Raw genomic sequence first — 16,560 nt, 5'->3', positions numbered from 1 at the left:
GTCGTATTTCAGACTCAAATAAAACAATACTGTGCACTTTTTGTATTCCTAATATAATGGGCTTTTAAGTTTTCATGGATTTCCAAGCGATCCTGAATTAACAAGACGGTGGCTTACCAGTTAAAGCTAACGCTGCACAGCAAAGTTTGCAGCCTTCACTTCACTCCGGATCAGCTTCTTCAGCCTAAAGAAGAAGGTAAAGGAGCCTCCTGTGTTATTTCCATGGAATCACTTTTGTACTCAGCCTGGAAGAGACTTTATGGGAACGAGAAAGCAGACCAGAGCCAGACAGCCGATCCGCCTGTACACACTGCTGTAAACACCGTGCTGCTTCACAAGAAGCATGCAAAACTAATAAAATGAAATAACACGGCCATATTTTTCTAAAAGCAACAACTTTGAACCTGAACAGTCAGCTGAACTATAACTCCGACACCAGAGCTGCTCTACTGTTAAGCTATGGGCTTGTTGTTCCTCAGGCTTCAGAAGCAAAAAGCCTGAATTGTAAAATCCCTGTTACTTGGTCTCTGACACTAACGACAATAAACACAGGTAATATACTTGAACGTAAGGTAAAAACATTGTCCGTTAATGAATGATGAAAAATGTTTAGATACGTAAATAGCACATTTTTACAAGAAAACTGAGAATATTGCCTACTAGTATAAGCTAAAGCTAATGTTAGCCACAAAGTTTAAAGAAAGTAAAACTCACCTTTGTATCTGTGAACGTATAACGAGGCGAACATCTTAAAACCTTTCTCCAGCTTACTTGTTGGGGCTTAGGATCGATGTAAATTGTCACCTTGGACAACAATTAATGCCCTGCAAATACCGAGTGTAAAGTGCCACGTTCAATAGATTGGAAACGATCGAGCCGCTTTTCCCCCAAAGCGGAAGCTGACGTGCAAAGAGTAATGCTCTGAGAGTGAATGGAGACGTTTGCGTGTTGCGGCGGAAAATTACCTCGGGGGTGAAGCACATCAAAATGCATCAACACAACGAATCTAATATGACATTTAAAAAACAAGCACTTGACGGAGTTTGGCTACATCAAGGCTCAATGCAGGAAAAGGGACATCCGGAGCAGCCAGACAGCAGGTAACGCCATCTGGCCGGATTAGCATCACGGTCAGAAAGCTAAACAAATAACCCGAAAAATAATTGAACTCTTCGAGCTCCCGGTGTAAGACGCTGGTTCTGCTCTCGCTCTACAGGTAAACAATATTTCACAGACGTAGCGCCACTCAGGCTCCACCAGACAGTGAACTCTCACACCGAATGTCTGCTTAAAGCTGCAACATGTAGTTTTAAAAAAAGATTTTAGATTAAAATATGTCTATTATGTCTAAATTAGGTGAATTTATTGCCAGATAATTTTTCCATCTTGCCAGATAACCAGTGTCATTTATACCTAAAGTGAAAAGTTAACAGCCATTCCAGGCGATCGGCAGTTATTAGTGATCGGCAGAGATTGGCCTCATGGATGGAATCTGCAGCAAAAAAAACCTGATCTGAGCATCTCTAGTTTTAAGGGAAGAATATTTATCCAAACTTCCCCAACTACAAACTTATTAATTGGTCAGTGGGGCCCCAGCCATCAAAAACAGAAGAAATTTCTAATACTTAAATAATTTTTTATGTCACAGTATATTTGTCTTAAGGTTATAATTTTAAAGGGGTGGTATTATGTTATTTACAAGGACAGAAATCACATAATACCAAGATTTATATCACAGTGAAGTGCTATAAAAGCACTCGATTATGCTTGTATAGCACAATTATGTAACCTTAGTTATTATAAAAATGCCTTAAAATTATTAAATTGTCTTTTAAGTATTTGGTACATACGTAATTCTTAAGAGGTTTCATTTAAACCCATTTTATCGAAGAATGGCTAGTAAACAAAAGAAGTGACTTAAGTCAGTGTTAGCTCAGGAACATTCAATTACTAGTCAATCTCTTAATTATTCAACCAGAGGAACTTTCAATATGTATTACTCAGGTCTTTGTTATGTTTGTGATGTCTTTGTTATTTTTTTTGTACAAGTTAAACTCTGTTTCTCATTTGCCTCGCTGTGTTGCTAACAGTGGTGCTTTATGTTATAATTCTCCTGGGAAATTACTTTTTTTTCTTGCATTTTTCTTGCATTTCTTCTTATTGAAGCAAACTTGATCTTTGTCTCTGACAAATTTTCAATTTCAAGTCCAAGCTTAGACTTATGTTTTATTTGGTCTAAACTTAGACACAAATCATGTCTATGTATAGCTTTAGCATTAAAATATCATCTCTGGTGTTCATTGGGTGGTGGTAAGAGTGTGCATAGAAGTATAGCAAATGTTTTTCTCTGCCTGAGGAACAACAGTGAAACTAACTGAGCGAGTCAGGAAGAAAGAAAAATCACTAGTGATTATTTCCACAGCAAGAATCCACTCTTAATTTAGTTTACATTGTCAAAATATATGAGCACATCAGTGGTGGAGTGCTCATATATTGGTTTAGCTACAGCTACATAACAATGTTATCGAAACAAACCCTATAGGTAACAGTATCATGTGGACAAGATCGTGACTTACTGGTCTCATAATGAAACCAGAAGTGAGTGAACCATGTCATTACATTTGAATATTTGCTCTGGGCTACTTGTTCATGCTAAATTTTAAGACTGCACATTCATGTCTGTAAAACCATCACACTGCATTATTTAGGTGGGGATACTTTTGTAAAAGAAAATTATCAATATGAAAGGGTTTTTGTTCTGTTTGTGTAAATTTTGATCCCTGTTCGAGCAGGGAACACCCAGCACCGTTTTATCATCTTTGGGGCTCAGGTGTCTGGAATGGCAGTCAGGTTTACCAGCAAATACACACAGAGAGCAGATTTTACGGTCGTTGCCCATTAGGTGTTCAGAAGAGATAAATGTGGGGTTGATTATGTTCTCTGCTGCTGTTGCAAAGACAGAAAGCCACTCACAAAAAAGAGGTCTACCATTCGCTTTCAGATGTGTGTTGTACCACACCCATGGCAAAATTACCTGCTGTGTCCTCTGCTGTGTGCTCTCATAAGCAGATTTATTTTTATTCCCAGCTACTGTCACACTGGTTCCTGCTTGGTTTCAATAGCAGTCATGCAAAATGAAGGACCTGATGTGAAACTATTCTGGATCTGGGATTCTAGGCAAAATCTTTAGATCAAAGTTTAAATCATGCCAGAAAAGCACAGTTTTGTGTTTAACAAATGCACAGCTGAAATTACAATTATTTGGAGGAGTAGTTAACACTTGTCTCTTAGTGGGAATTTGTTGTTTTTTCAATTGAACTATTCAAGGTGTCTTTGGGTGAAATTAAGTGACGAGGTGCAAAGAAACATGAGAATGGTAACAGCTTACCAACCAATCTTTCAGTGCATCTCTAGTAAACATGTCTGGAGACATATCTTTAAGGCAAAGTTTATTTTTTTAACCTGTAATGTACATACTTTACACATATATTTATACATTAATATTCTTTTCTGGGATGATAAGTGGGGTTTCTAGTGGAAGTAGCTTCAAGAAACTATGCTGAATTTCTGAATATCTCTACAGATTTTTTTAAATAGGTCCTAAAACATTCAGGGTATTTGTAACCTTGTATTAGTCAAACTAAAATGCTACACCAGTATATACACTATTAAATCCCCTTAAATCTACTTAAACCATTTTAATTTTTTATTAAATCACAGTTATGAAATCTATTCGGCTCTCTAACTCATGACTGAAAACCATTTCCTCTAACCTCTATATGTACAACAATTACTCCTGCAAGTTTACTGGGTGAGTGACTGTTAGAAATATTTAGTATTTATTATGTTTGTTGTGTGAAGTTGTTTTGTTGTGCAACAGTTCCCATTGTTCTGAGTTCATCAGTCCCTGCATTGTAGCTACAGAAGGAAACAAACAGGAACTGAACTCTGCACTACGTCAGCCTGTAGGTGCAACATGCCTGTGACTCAAGAGAACAGAAGAAACAGCAACGCTATGTAATTAACTCAAGATAACTGAATAAGCTATGTACAGTAACATGGGACTGCCCTAAGGAAATAAAAAGAAAGGGTGAGGTAGAACGTGCGGCAGAACGTGCTGTAGTACGGTGGGAGATTGTAACTGAAGCACGCTCCTGTCCGTTCTCCTTGCAAGTAAATCTAAACTCTCTTGTCTTTCTCCTATTTGTGTGATGTTTTAATGTTTTAGGTTTTTGAACCTGACAGTGACATATGTGCATTTTGTACCCAGTCTTGCCTCAAGCATGAACTTCTATTTCATGCTTTCATGGCTCAAAAGTGAACAAAAGCCCATGGTGTTCTAATCCATTAAACACTTTAGTCAATCATTGTTCATTTCTGTAGAGATTATTGAGCTTACAATATCTGTCTCATCAATCCAGCAGCCCTCAGGTGGTAAGACATTCACCCATTTCTTAGGAAAGTGAGTGAAGTATTCATTTGAGTTTCCCCAATGGTGTGAATGCCTGAAACTTTGAAAAATAATCTGACATAAGTGGATAGCTGTGGTTGTTTTCCAGGTTTGTGCTTCCTTTTCCTCTTCTTCTCCTTGCTGGACCCACTCACTCGTTTTCAGCCATCACCCTCCTACACCGAGAGCCTTTTCCATTTCATACTCTTTAGCCTGTGTGCGTTATGGCCCCATAAAGCTGGCACTGTGGGATGCAGAGCCTCTGAGTCAGTGATGTGTGTCTGGGTAATATTGACCCACTGAGGCACAAAAAGACAGCAATATATAGGAAAAGACTTCTTTTTGGCAATGGTATCTGTAGTTTGGGACTATTTTTCTTTAGTTTAAAGAGGATCAATTGCATCTTTGTGTTTTAAATACTTTCCATGGTTGTATTTACAAAGTTCCCTTGTCTTTTTCTAAAAGAAGCAGCACAATCTCAAGCTTTCAGCTCTGCTTCTTTTCTTCTTATTTTTTATAGCATTTCTTCCGTCCTTCTTTTGCTGTTGTTCAGAGATTTGTAAAAGGTAACTGTGTATAAAGGGAAAAATATGTGTTACTGTAGTATCTTTAGTTGGAGCACACATGCACACATATGTGTCTGAGAGGTTTTCTAAATGTGAGGAAATGGCCATGTTTTCCCAGCAGGCCCCTGTAAGCACAGATGCTGCTCTCACATCAACGCTTTGCTGGCAGCAGAACATCGGCAGTTTATATTTAAACAAAGCAGACCTCATGCTTTGTTTTGTGTTGGGTTTTATTATGGCCATTAAATATCTTTGCATGTTAAGAGTTATTTGGCACTACAAATATGTCAGTTCTTGACATCACTTTTCTTTTATTGAATAAGCAAACGAAAGTATTTATGTGGGCGTAAGACATTTCCTAATTAATGATCATACAAGATACTCATTATCAGATGACACATGAGAACAGAGATTCTGGTGCTTAGCAGAATTTTTTTACTCTTATTCTCATTGGACTATATACAATGCCTTGCAAAAGTATTAATACAGAAGCAGCTTTTGATATAGACCAGCAAGGCACAAATGCTAGATATATTTGATAAAAATACAAATTTTGCCCTTTTACTTCCACTGCACAATTATGCACCACTTTGTCTGAGTCTATTATATAAAACCACATTATAATACACAGTAGTTTGTGGTTGAGCTCTGATGACAAGTGAAAAGTGCTGGCGATGTCAATACTTTTGCAACATTTTTACAATTTCACTTTAAGTGGCTATTGGATATAGACCTGGATGATGTAAAAATCCATGGTGGCAAATGATGTGGGCAGTGGAGATAATGTAGAGGATAAAAAAGCAAAGGACTAAGCATTCAGTCAATTTCATGAACTGTTCTCTGCTGGAGAGCAGTTTCTGAATTATGTGATGTTGAGAGAGGAAGTTTTTTTTATTTTAGTTTTTAACCTTGAAACCTGAAATAACATTTTCCACCAGAATAATTCTTGTCAACTTGTCCCGACCTTGTATTGAGAACATTTACCTTTTTTTAATATCTTCACTCATAATTCTACTTTATTTTACATGGTTTGGTTGACATTTCTCTAATAGTTTTCTTTCCTGTTTGCTTCTTTCATCTCCAGGGACCAGCGACCCATATGTGAAGTTTAAAATCGGAGGGAAGGAAGTGTTCAGAAGCAAGACGATCCACAAAAATTTAAACCCAGTGTGGGATGAGAGAGTTATTCTTTTGGTGGAAACTCTCAGGGAGCCTCTATATGTCAAGGTACGTCTGTTTTTGAACTTCAGATGTCATTGTGCCTAATGACACAATGCCATCTATGTAAGAAACTGTGGTGTACTACTTACACAATTATTAGTAAGTAATGGTTGTTTATGCAAGTAAAAGACTGCCTATCTCTTTTACTCAATCAAGTTCATCTTACTCTGCTAGAACTTTGTGACAGTCCTCTTTGGAAAGTGGAAGTAAATATGTTTATGGTTTTCTTCTGACAGTTGTTGTGTTTCTTTGTAGGTGTTTGACTATGACTTTGGACTTCAGGATGATTTCATGGGCTCAGCATATCTACACCTGGAATCACTGGAACATCAAAGGTCTTTTGGCTCTTTTTTCCTCGTTCTTTTTGTTACCATTTTTGTAACAAAAATTTGTAACTTTTTGTCACGGCAGATTGTATTTCCTGTATAGATAGACCAATCCCTTGGTCATAGGCAAGGACAAAGAAGTCATAATGTTTTAAAGAGAAATAATGCTAAGACATAGTCTGTTTTCAAAGGTTTCTCAATTTCTTGCTGTACTCGCAGCTTTTTCAACATTTTCTGTGCCTTGGAAAAGTATTACCACTCAAATATTCTGTAAAAATTTTTAAAACGTGACTTTTAATTGTGTTCACCTTTTTAATCAGCTATGCTGATATGTAACTAATTGCCATCAGAAGTAACCTAATTAAATAAACTCAGTATAAGCCTAGCTGTTCTGTACAATTTACAGGGTTATATTATAAAACATTTATGAAAAAGTACATGATAAATACTATAGTACACAGAAGATAGATCTGGGATAAAGGTTTGGATAAAGCTAACGCAGGATTCGTTTATAAAACATCACAACATGCGCATCCACTGTGAGATATAAACATCTTGCAGTGGATTGTTCCATCCATCGGCAGAAAATGGAAAGAGTAATGTCAAAAATGCAGACCTTCCAACATACAGCTGTCCAACTAAACTGACGGACAGGTCAAGAAAAATTTCGATCAGCAAAGTAGCTTAGAGGCCACTGGTTACTGTGGGGAAGTTGTAGAGATCCAGCATTTAAATGGGAGAATATGTTGCCATTAGAACTATTAGCCATACATTCTGCAAATGTAGCCTTCATGGAGGGGTACCAAGAGGAAAGCCATTGTTACAAGAAAGTCATAAAAAGACAGTTTGCTGCGAACCTTGTATGGGTAAGCATATAATATACATGCGTACTTCATATATTATATATTACAATGTTTAACAAAACGCTGTGTCCTGACGTGACTGTCTTGTTCAAGGATAGTCCGTGGCTGCCCTCTCCTGGTAGACTTTTGGAATTTGCTTCACAAGGAACCACAGAAGTTACAAGGCTTTAATTTAACCGAAATTCAAACTCTCATACACATTTTGCTAGTCATTGAATTTCCAATGGCTTTGTGTGACATGCAATTATTAAGAAAAATTCCAATACATTTCATTAATCTCCGTCTCTGTAGGACGCTGGATGTGACTCTGGACCTGAAGGACCCACAGTACCCTGAGCATGACCTGGGTAGCCTGGAACTCACCGTCACTCTGTCACCAAAGGAAGGAGACATAAAGGATGCTGTAAGACATTCACATAAAGTCTGTGGGGATTGTTTTAAACATCTGACTTTTTTCCCTTTCATGATTGATGTCCTCCATGCAGTTCTGGATTTCTTCATCCAATCCTCTTTGGTATCGCAGCTAGTAATAAACCTTCCAAAAACTGTTTGGTACCTTGCATAAAGGATTTGTCCTTTTTACAGCTACAATGTCAATGTATTTTAATTTGGATTTTATGTGATCAACACAATTTGTCATGTAAACTGTGATTTGGAAGGAAATGGTACACCGACTATGCTTTGATTCAGATAAATAAAATCCAACTCAAATAATTGCTTAAAGAGATCTCTGAATTGGTGAGAAGAGTGTAATTTTAGTGAAGCGTCATGAAGATCAAGGAATACAGCAGACAAATTAGGGATAAAGTTGTGGAGAGATTTAAATCAGGATTAGGTTATAAAACAATATCCCGTGATTTAAATGTCTCACGGAGCAGCATTCTGTCATCTGAAAATGGAAAGAGTGTGACTGCAAAGCTGGTACGGACATCCACCTAAACTTACAGGCATGAGGAAAGCATTATTGAGAGAAGCTGTTCACAACAGACGTCAGGAATTTTAGGAAGAACGGCGCAGAGAAAGCAGAGTCCAGGAGAAAGGTGGTTCTAAGAAATATTTAAATGTTTGCAAAAAAAAAGTCTAAAAGTCATGTACCATTTTCATTTCCCTTTATAGTTATGTGCTATTATGTGTTGGTCTAGCACATAAAATAGAAATAAAATACAATGCAGTATTTGTTTACATTACAAAAAAATGTACAAATGTTCATGGGCCTGAATATTTTTGCAAGGTCCTAAAAGCAATAGCAAGACTACATACAGTATGTTACAGTATATGTTACTAACAAAATTCATAAACAGGATTGTTAGTTGGTCAACTGGTTTACCGCACATCAGAAGCACATGTAATTGATGTTGAACTGGAAAGTGTTGGCTTCCTTTAGCTACAGCTTCTGGAAAATTTACAAGTCAGCAAATACAAAGGCATAAACACAAGAGTAGTTCATTTGTTGTGCAGAAAAGCTGCATGTTCAAAGAGCAGAAGATCGTCATTACTAATTATTTTTGGCTCGTGCCTCTACAGACACGCTCAGTGAGTTGCATTTATTTCTGTTCAATTATTTGTTTGTTTAATTGGATTCCTACATGTTCTGCTCCAATCAGGGCAGAGTCATGAGGGACATATTTTATTCCCTTTGATCTGATGTCTTAATTCTGCTGCTTATTCAGGGCTCTGGTTCACAGAAAACTCTTTTGACAAAACAAATAAACTCTATTTAGGTTAAGCATCACTTTGGGTTTCTCCTGCTGTGAAAAGAATACGGACCAGGTTGGACTGAGGTGCCATCTCTGTTGCCATCTAGTGGTCTGAAAAAGAAAACGTAGATTTTCAACATTTAAACAAGTAACTGATTTGAGAAATGTTACTGTGAAAAAGTCTTGAGCCATTCCTCAATTTTTTGTATTTTGTTAAAAATATATATTTACGTTGTTTGTATTTCGTTAGAAAGTGGTAAAAATGTTTAAATTGTATTTATATATAAAGGGAATATTAACGAACAAGGTACAAGGCAGTGATGCAGTCATCTGGGACAGGACCTGAGATTAATTTTCAGTTGTATGTCCAAGATCGGGAATGGTCTTATGAAAGGGTTACCTAGGTGCAATAAGAGTAGCAGTATGAAAGTTATTCACACATTGTACTGAAACAAAGTGTAAACTAGTCTGAAAGGGTGAACAGAGTGGACATTTTGGTTTCAATAATCATTTAGATGTTACTGAATTAAATTCAGGGCATCTATGTAACACCAATTTAAATAAAAGTCTCAAAACATTTTACAGATCCAATTTATATGAATACACTTAAGTGCAGTAACATAGATCGGCAATAATCATATCCTAAACAATGCAGCAAAGTTCAGTTTATCATGCAAATTACTAACACCTAAGAAAGCCCAGCCGGTTGGATTGTGCCATCTTTGCAGCAATCCTTCATACTAAACATGCATGTGATTAATGATGTACTAATAAGGGCACCAACAAAGTCATGGGAACAAGTAGTTGAGTTCTTGGATTTTGACTATTTTGTGCTTGTTTTGATTCGGTTAAATCTTTCTTTAAAATAAGCAATATGGCTAAATGTATGTATTTGTTCTGCTCCTATCAGTGTCCACTCGAGGTGCGATTTAAATAATTTTAATAAATGTCTTGTACTTGTAAATGTACAGATGATTTCTGAGGCGATCCCTGTGAACTAGTTCACTCAGTTAAGCGGAGCTCTGCTGTTTCTTCACACATAATGTTTCAGACACTCTGATGAATATATTGAGCATACCCTGCCAATTTGTGGTGGCCTAAGTTACAAAGCTTGCTTCTGCACTCTGCATATTATGTGTTGCTGCTGCTTTGTTCCTTTTCAGGACCTTAACTAACCCCGATACCTCAGTTGGGCTCAGAAGTCCTCACTTCACGTCCTGACATGCAGAACACGTGTTTAGGAGGTGGGGAGTGAACTCATCCCTCCGTGACATTTTGATAGTCATACTAGATACCAAATTTAGACTTATTCTTTATTGGTTAATAAATAAATATTTAAACATCTTTGCATACATTGTCTGTCTAGTATAAAATAAAACCATGATAGAGAGAGCACTTTCAATTTACCATGATTGTTTAATAAATCCCCTTACCAAGCAGTGTAATGCCCACGTCCTGTTTCTACTTTGGCTTTTTTGGGGGGTGATGGTTAAAGTGATAACAGTAGGTACCAACAGGTAAATGTAATAAAAGTTAATTAAATTGATAAGCAGGAAAGTACCTCTGCATCTTGATTCATCATTCCGCACAATTTAGAACATTTCTGATTAGCAACAATTTCAGTTCTCAAACCTGATCTCAAACTTTCTGCTAGCGCAGTAAAAAAAAACTAAGGGGAAAAATTATGTTTAGCGATTATATCAGGAGATTATGAAGAAACTTGTCAGATTCATTGAGTTTTTTTTTTTCTGTTACAGTATTCCGCAAATGTTTGTATGACTAATTTCTGCTATTCTGGTGAATTCATACAGATGAGGGTTGGTTCATGACTTTTGCCCAGAACTACACATAATCATTTTTTGTTTGGTAGCTTTATAATGACATATTTACATTTTATGAAAAACATAAAAACAAGAGCCAAATCTGACAAAATGTTTTTGTTTTTTCCCGATTACCTTTATTTCCTGTTAAATGCCTTGAAAGCAATGCATCATCGGCAGTAAAATATTTACAAATGAGCTTTTACTGGGGTAATAAAATACCAAAGATTGTGAAATATGTCATTAGGGAATGTTAATGTTAAAAGTCTGTAGCAAAACCACAAAGATTTTAGACTTTAAAGGAACTTGTTTTATCCATAAGGCAAAATTTCTTCTTTAGTGCAATATTTCTTCAGAAAAATTAGAAAATTAGATAAGAGCAGTGCTTTTGTTTTAATTGGATTTATCAGTAGAAATAAGGAAGAAAAATAGGAATAAAGATAGATATGCTGTAGGAGAGGTACATAATTGATTTTGTAGTATTTTTGGGCACATGCTTGTGTTTATGCATACATCATTACACCAGGTAATAACTCTGCTAATACACTTTCTGCTTACTTAACTTGCATGATGGTGACTGCCCCACTTTCCTCATTTAACCTTCACTTTGCTTCAGGTCAGGGCTGTTATCTAATCTTGGTGCACACCATGCCCTTTACCCTTTGCGAGAGGACAGTAGGAGGCGCTCTGTAACCCCTTTGTCTCATTTACAGACCATGCTTTTGAGAAGAAACTGGAAACGATCTAGTAAGGTAAACTAAAACAGCATGTAACTCACCAAACCTCCGATTCTGCTGTAACTCCACCACCGACCGCACTGCACCTCGCCTATCCTTCCTCACTGGTGTCCCGGTACATGGATGGAGTCTCCCCGGCCCTCTCCCTCCCATCCTCCTTTTCTTCCTTCCACAGTGGTTTTAGCATCTGTTTTTTTCTCAGTTCCCATTGTCACCAGCTTATTTTCCACAAGCTGCAATATACTACCAGCTATCTGCACTAATAGAGGGCATGCACATTTTATGGTTTTTGGTTGCTTGTGCAACAAAGGCTGCCTTTGCCTTAAAGATTTACTTTAAGGCAAATTAAGTAGGTACACATCAAGGGTGGAGGAAAATGATTTAATTTCTTAGCTTTGCTGGCTTCAAAACACAGTTTGTTTCTGTAAAGAAAAGGAATGACAAATTGTTGTTGATGTACAGCTTGTCACATCATTTTACTAAAATTGGACATGGACATTTAAAGTCAAAAGAATTACTGAATCAGTAGGACTGGAGTGTTGTCCCATTTTTTTTATTAGTCATTGTCGTATTGACCCGTATAAAAAAAAAAAAGCTATTTGCTCTTTGTGACACTTAAAAGTGTCAGATCATCAAAAATATTTTACTGTCAGACAAAGTTGACCTGAATCATGTTTTTTAAATGATTTCTTGCTTTTACAGGTCAGTCAGTAATACTGGAGGCAGTTACTGTTTCATGTAGGGCTTGGTATGCTTTTTTTACTTAAACAAAAAATAGCTTTAAAACTTTGTATTGACTATGATTATCTTTGCCTAATATTAAAGTTTATTGATGTTAACTGTGCCAAAAGAGAAAAAACCCAGAAGTAACAAGGAAAGAAGCACTTTTTCACTAAAAAAACGCTCTTTGGGTGTGTATGCTCTTCACCTTTGATGTGTGTAACATATTGCAGACTCTGTGTCAGAAAATAAAGCAGTTTAGGATTATCCAGGACTCTTGCCCAGCTAAACAGCTGGAAAATGTGACTGATCGTATTGCATTTTTGAACTTTTTTTCCCCATCAGTTGCAATTATAGTTTCGACTTTATTTTCTGTTTCGCATATTGCCGTACTTGGAATAAAGCGCTACATTTTGACTTTTGTTTCTTTTGTTGCTTTTGATTGCTGTCAGGTCAAACATGAAGCATGCTGATCGAGACTCTTCCTCTCCTTATTTGCTCGTGCATGAATCTCGTTAACTGTTCCTTTGTCAGCCATTTTTAGCAATAATGTTAAAGACAATTTTGTGCTCAAAATTGGATTCGTTTCATTTGCCCATATTTCAAAATTCTTTTAAGGTGTCATGCGACTAAGAAGAAAAGGTGTTGTACTTTCAGACCTTTCACTACATTTCCTGAAACAGGATTAATGTTTCTATAACTCACAATAAAGACGTCTGCTGTGTATGCCAGGTTGGATTTGAGCACACAAACTTGTGTGAAGTGAATATTTTGAAACCTCTGACCAGTTCCGATTCTGTGACTAATGAATTAGCTGATGTTAGTTTTCCTCTGCTGCTTACTGCCTCCTCATCTGTGTGCTGGACTACACAGAGTGTATGGTTGTTTTCAAACTGTCAATTTTCAACTGATTAAGGCATTTTAATTTGAACTTTTAAAATTGACAAAGAAACATTAATGGAGTCATGGTACTAAACAGCCTCTCAGTTTCTCTGTGGGGTTATTGATTCTCAATTAAGAAATATACAGTACAGACCAAACGTTTGGACACACTTTCTCATTGAATTCAATGAGAAAGTGTGTCCAAACGTTTGGTCTGTACTGTATGTACAGGTTGTTTGGATTTCTCACACTTGGTCACATTACAACAGCAAGGTCTTTAGGAATATGTTTCTGCTAGCTTTGTACATCTACACAGAGATTATTATTATTATTTTTTGCCAAAATTATGAAGTCTTGCCTCAGATTTGCAATTGGATTTGAGTCTGGACTTTGACTGGACCATTTATAGATATAGTTCCTTTTGTTGCATCGCTGTTATGTTTAGATTGTCATCCTGTTCACCTTGTACTCCAATTTGATGCCTCTATTTATTTATTTATTTATTTTTTCAGGACTTCCCTGTATTTAACTCCGTCCATCTTCCCATTGACTTTGATGAGCTTCCCTCTCCCTGAGGGAGAGGGAACTGAAAATTTTGTTTTTATTTTTACTTATAAACTATTAGTTGTTAAAATTCTGAAAACCATACATAATTTTGCTTCAACTTCCCAGTTTTGCACTTCTTTGTGTTGATCTGTCGCTTAAATTTCCAATAACATATGCCTTAAGTTTATGGCTGCAATGTGACAAAGTGTGGGAAAAGCTGAAGAGGTATGGATACTTTTGCCAGGCTTTGCAGATAGCAATACAAGAATAAATGGGTCATGTTCTGTCAGGACAAAACAGTGACCTCATCATTATCATACAGCAGCTAGTGAGCAGAATTAATGGGAGATGTGGGAGTTACTGCATGGTAAGATGACTTCATTGCAGGGAGCTATTCGCAACTGTTTAATGTCTGGAGAATGGAAATTAAGAGGCTCTGTCTCCAGATCAAAGGCCTGCACTCACGAGGCAGGGTTTGTTCAGAGTTTAATGAAATTCACCCGCAAAACAAAAGCTATGCTAATAAACGCTGCCTAACGAGGAAGGAGGAGAGAGAGAGTGAAGTAGAGATGGAAGGGGGATTTGTATTTGCTTGATAAATAAAGCCTAGATTTTGTTTTAGTGAAGGGTACTGACATTATTCAAAGAGAGGTTAAACAGGCTTTTGGGAGCTAAAAAACAGTTGAGGTGGAAAACATACCTGGAAAACATAGAAGAACCAGTCTAGATTTAAGTTTCCACACAGAATAAGAAAGGTAAGCAGTGTCACATAGCTAAACCAGATTTTGAGACAATTCACTGGAAACCTATTCAGCCAAATCTATTTTCACAGTAGCTCTACTTTACACACCAAAAACTAGAACAATGCAATCTGATATACGTTAAGGTGCTTTTGTTAAAAAGTTATTTTTTAATTTACAATAACCCCCTGATGGGATGTGAAGAGATTAAAACTTAAAAATAAATTCTGTTGAATTATTATGTTTGGTTCTCACTTGTGATCTTTTGTTTGTTTTGGTTCTGTTTCTGGGCTACATTAATGTACCCGAAGCTGGTTATTGCCCTGAAGTATACCAAAAGCCCCAAATTTGTATTTTGGGGTCAAGTTTTCCTTTTGTTTGCTTTTTGGCATCTGTTCCACACACGTGCTGATTAGGAATCTCCATTTTGTGAGAAATAATTCTTTATTTGTGTGTTTGTCTGCAGTATCAGAGTATGAGGCTCTCGGATGTGCACAGGAAAGCCCAGCTCTGGCGAGGTATCGTCAGCGTCAGTCTAATCGAAGGTCGCAACCTGCAGCCCATGGACGCCAACGGCTTCAGTGATCCTTATGTCAAGTTCAGGATGGGTCATCAAAAGTACAAGAGCAAGGTAAAGGAATAGCTGCTGAATATGTAAAATAATTAAATGAAATCACCTTATGTAATAATGCTATGAAAACTTTAAAGATACTATTTTAAAAAAATAGATAGCTTGATTTCATAAATTACCTCATGAAGCTTGCCCTGCAGCTATTCAGACTTCTTCTTCAACTATTTTTTATTATGTGAAAAAGTATTTTTTGCTTATTTGTATGTTACTGGATAGAAAAACAGCTCAAGCGTTTCAGAGTAGACATAGAAAATCATGACATGTAGCAATTGGACAAATTTCCGTTTTTCTATTTTTTATCAATCTTCAATTTTTTATCTTTTCATACCACAAGAAAATATAAATCTTTTGTGTCCTGTCTTTTTTTTTTTTTTACTTATTACCATAATACTTTTAGATCAAATACACTGCAATACCTTTATGTAAAGTGTATTATATATGACACTTACCCTTAAGCCCCAAATTATTCACAACCGTGGCAAAGCTTTTAATTTGACCAACATATTTCTTTTGACTGCAAATTATATTAACATTTTGGCGTGACCCGATCTTACCTTAATTCCTATAGAGAATCTGCAGAGGGATTTAAAGATTAGGGTGATGGCGAGGAGGCTTTCAAACCAAAAAGACTTGGTTTGAAAGCCTCCATTGGAAACATTCAAAAAAAGCTAGTCAGCTTTAAGCAGGGTTTGATTGTTGTTGTGTCAATAAAGGTTATTCTATTGATTACTGAGAAGACCATAATCATTTTTGACATTTTTTAGTAAAATCTGAAAAACCAAAGATTTTCAAAAGGGATTAAAAAAAACACAAAAAAACTGCTTTTTATTGCTTCACTGTTTTTTGAGAGATGTCTGTCTCATTCTTCAACAGAAAGTAATTTGTGATAAACCTAAATCCGGCAGGTGTACAAATAATTTTGGGCTCAAGTGTAGGATTTAACAGGTTTGTTGCAAGTAAGTGAGCGTGGAGGCAACTGTGTTTTATTCAGACAATTCCCAAAACACTAAACCCGCAATGGAGAGAGCAGTTTGATTTCCACCTGTATGAAGAGCAGGGAGGCTACGTGGACATCACAGTCTGGGACAAAGATGCTGGCAAGAAGGATGACTTCATGGGCAGGTACAGTAGTCTCCACCAGTCACTTAATTTCCTTCTTTTTTATCAAATGCAGCTCTGTAAAATCAGAGATGAATTAGATTTTTGGAGCTTACGTGTGTAATATTAGTCTTAGACAAAAAAGATGTCTTACACAAGAAGAGCTATTTATCATCCTAATCTAAAGTGGTTATGTTTTCTCTTCTTACTGAACTGTTCATTTTTTAACCCCTGTTCAAGTTGAATTATTGCAGTGCATAGCG

The 16,560-nt window shown here is 36.6% G+C and overlaps 1 protein-coding gene across 4 annotated transcripts in view; it reads left to right on the top strand.

The window, feature by feature from the left end:
* Positions 1-16,560, top strand: part of mctp1 (multiple C2 and transmembrane domain containing 1) — a 155,031-nt gene that overhangs the window by 63,044 nt on the left and 75,427 nt on the right. For 3 of the 4 annotated variants that reach the window (XM_023343778.1, XM_023343781.1, XM_023343780.1), the window contains 6 exons: positions 6,101-6,243; positions 6,493-6,572; positions 7,718-7,829; positions 11,657-11,695; positions 15,035-15,199; positions 16,191-16,321. In XM_023343778.1, coding sequence (XP_023199546.1) covers positions 6,101-6,243; positions 6,493-6,572; positions 7,718-7,829; positions 11,657-11,695; positions 15,035-15,199; positions 16,191-16,321 — 670 coding nt within the window. The remainder of the gene's footprint in view (positions 1-6,100; positions 6,244-6,492; positions 6,573-7,717; positions 7,830-11,656; positions 11,696-15,034; positions 15,200-16,190; positions 16,322-16,560) is intronic. The other variant, XM_023343779.1, reaches the window with a different exon arrangement.

The sequence above is a fragment of the Xiphophorus maculatus genome, chromosome 12 (genome assembly GCF_002775205.1).
Source record: "Xiphophorus maculatus strain JP 163 A chromosome 12, X_maculatus-5.0-male, whole genome shotgun sequence".
NCBI lineage: Eukaryota > Metazoa > Chordata > Actinopteri > Cyprinodontiformes > Poeciliidae > Xiphophorus > Xiphophorus maculatus.
This window is presented reverse-complemented; position numbering and strand designations above follow the sequence as displayed.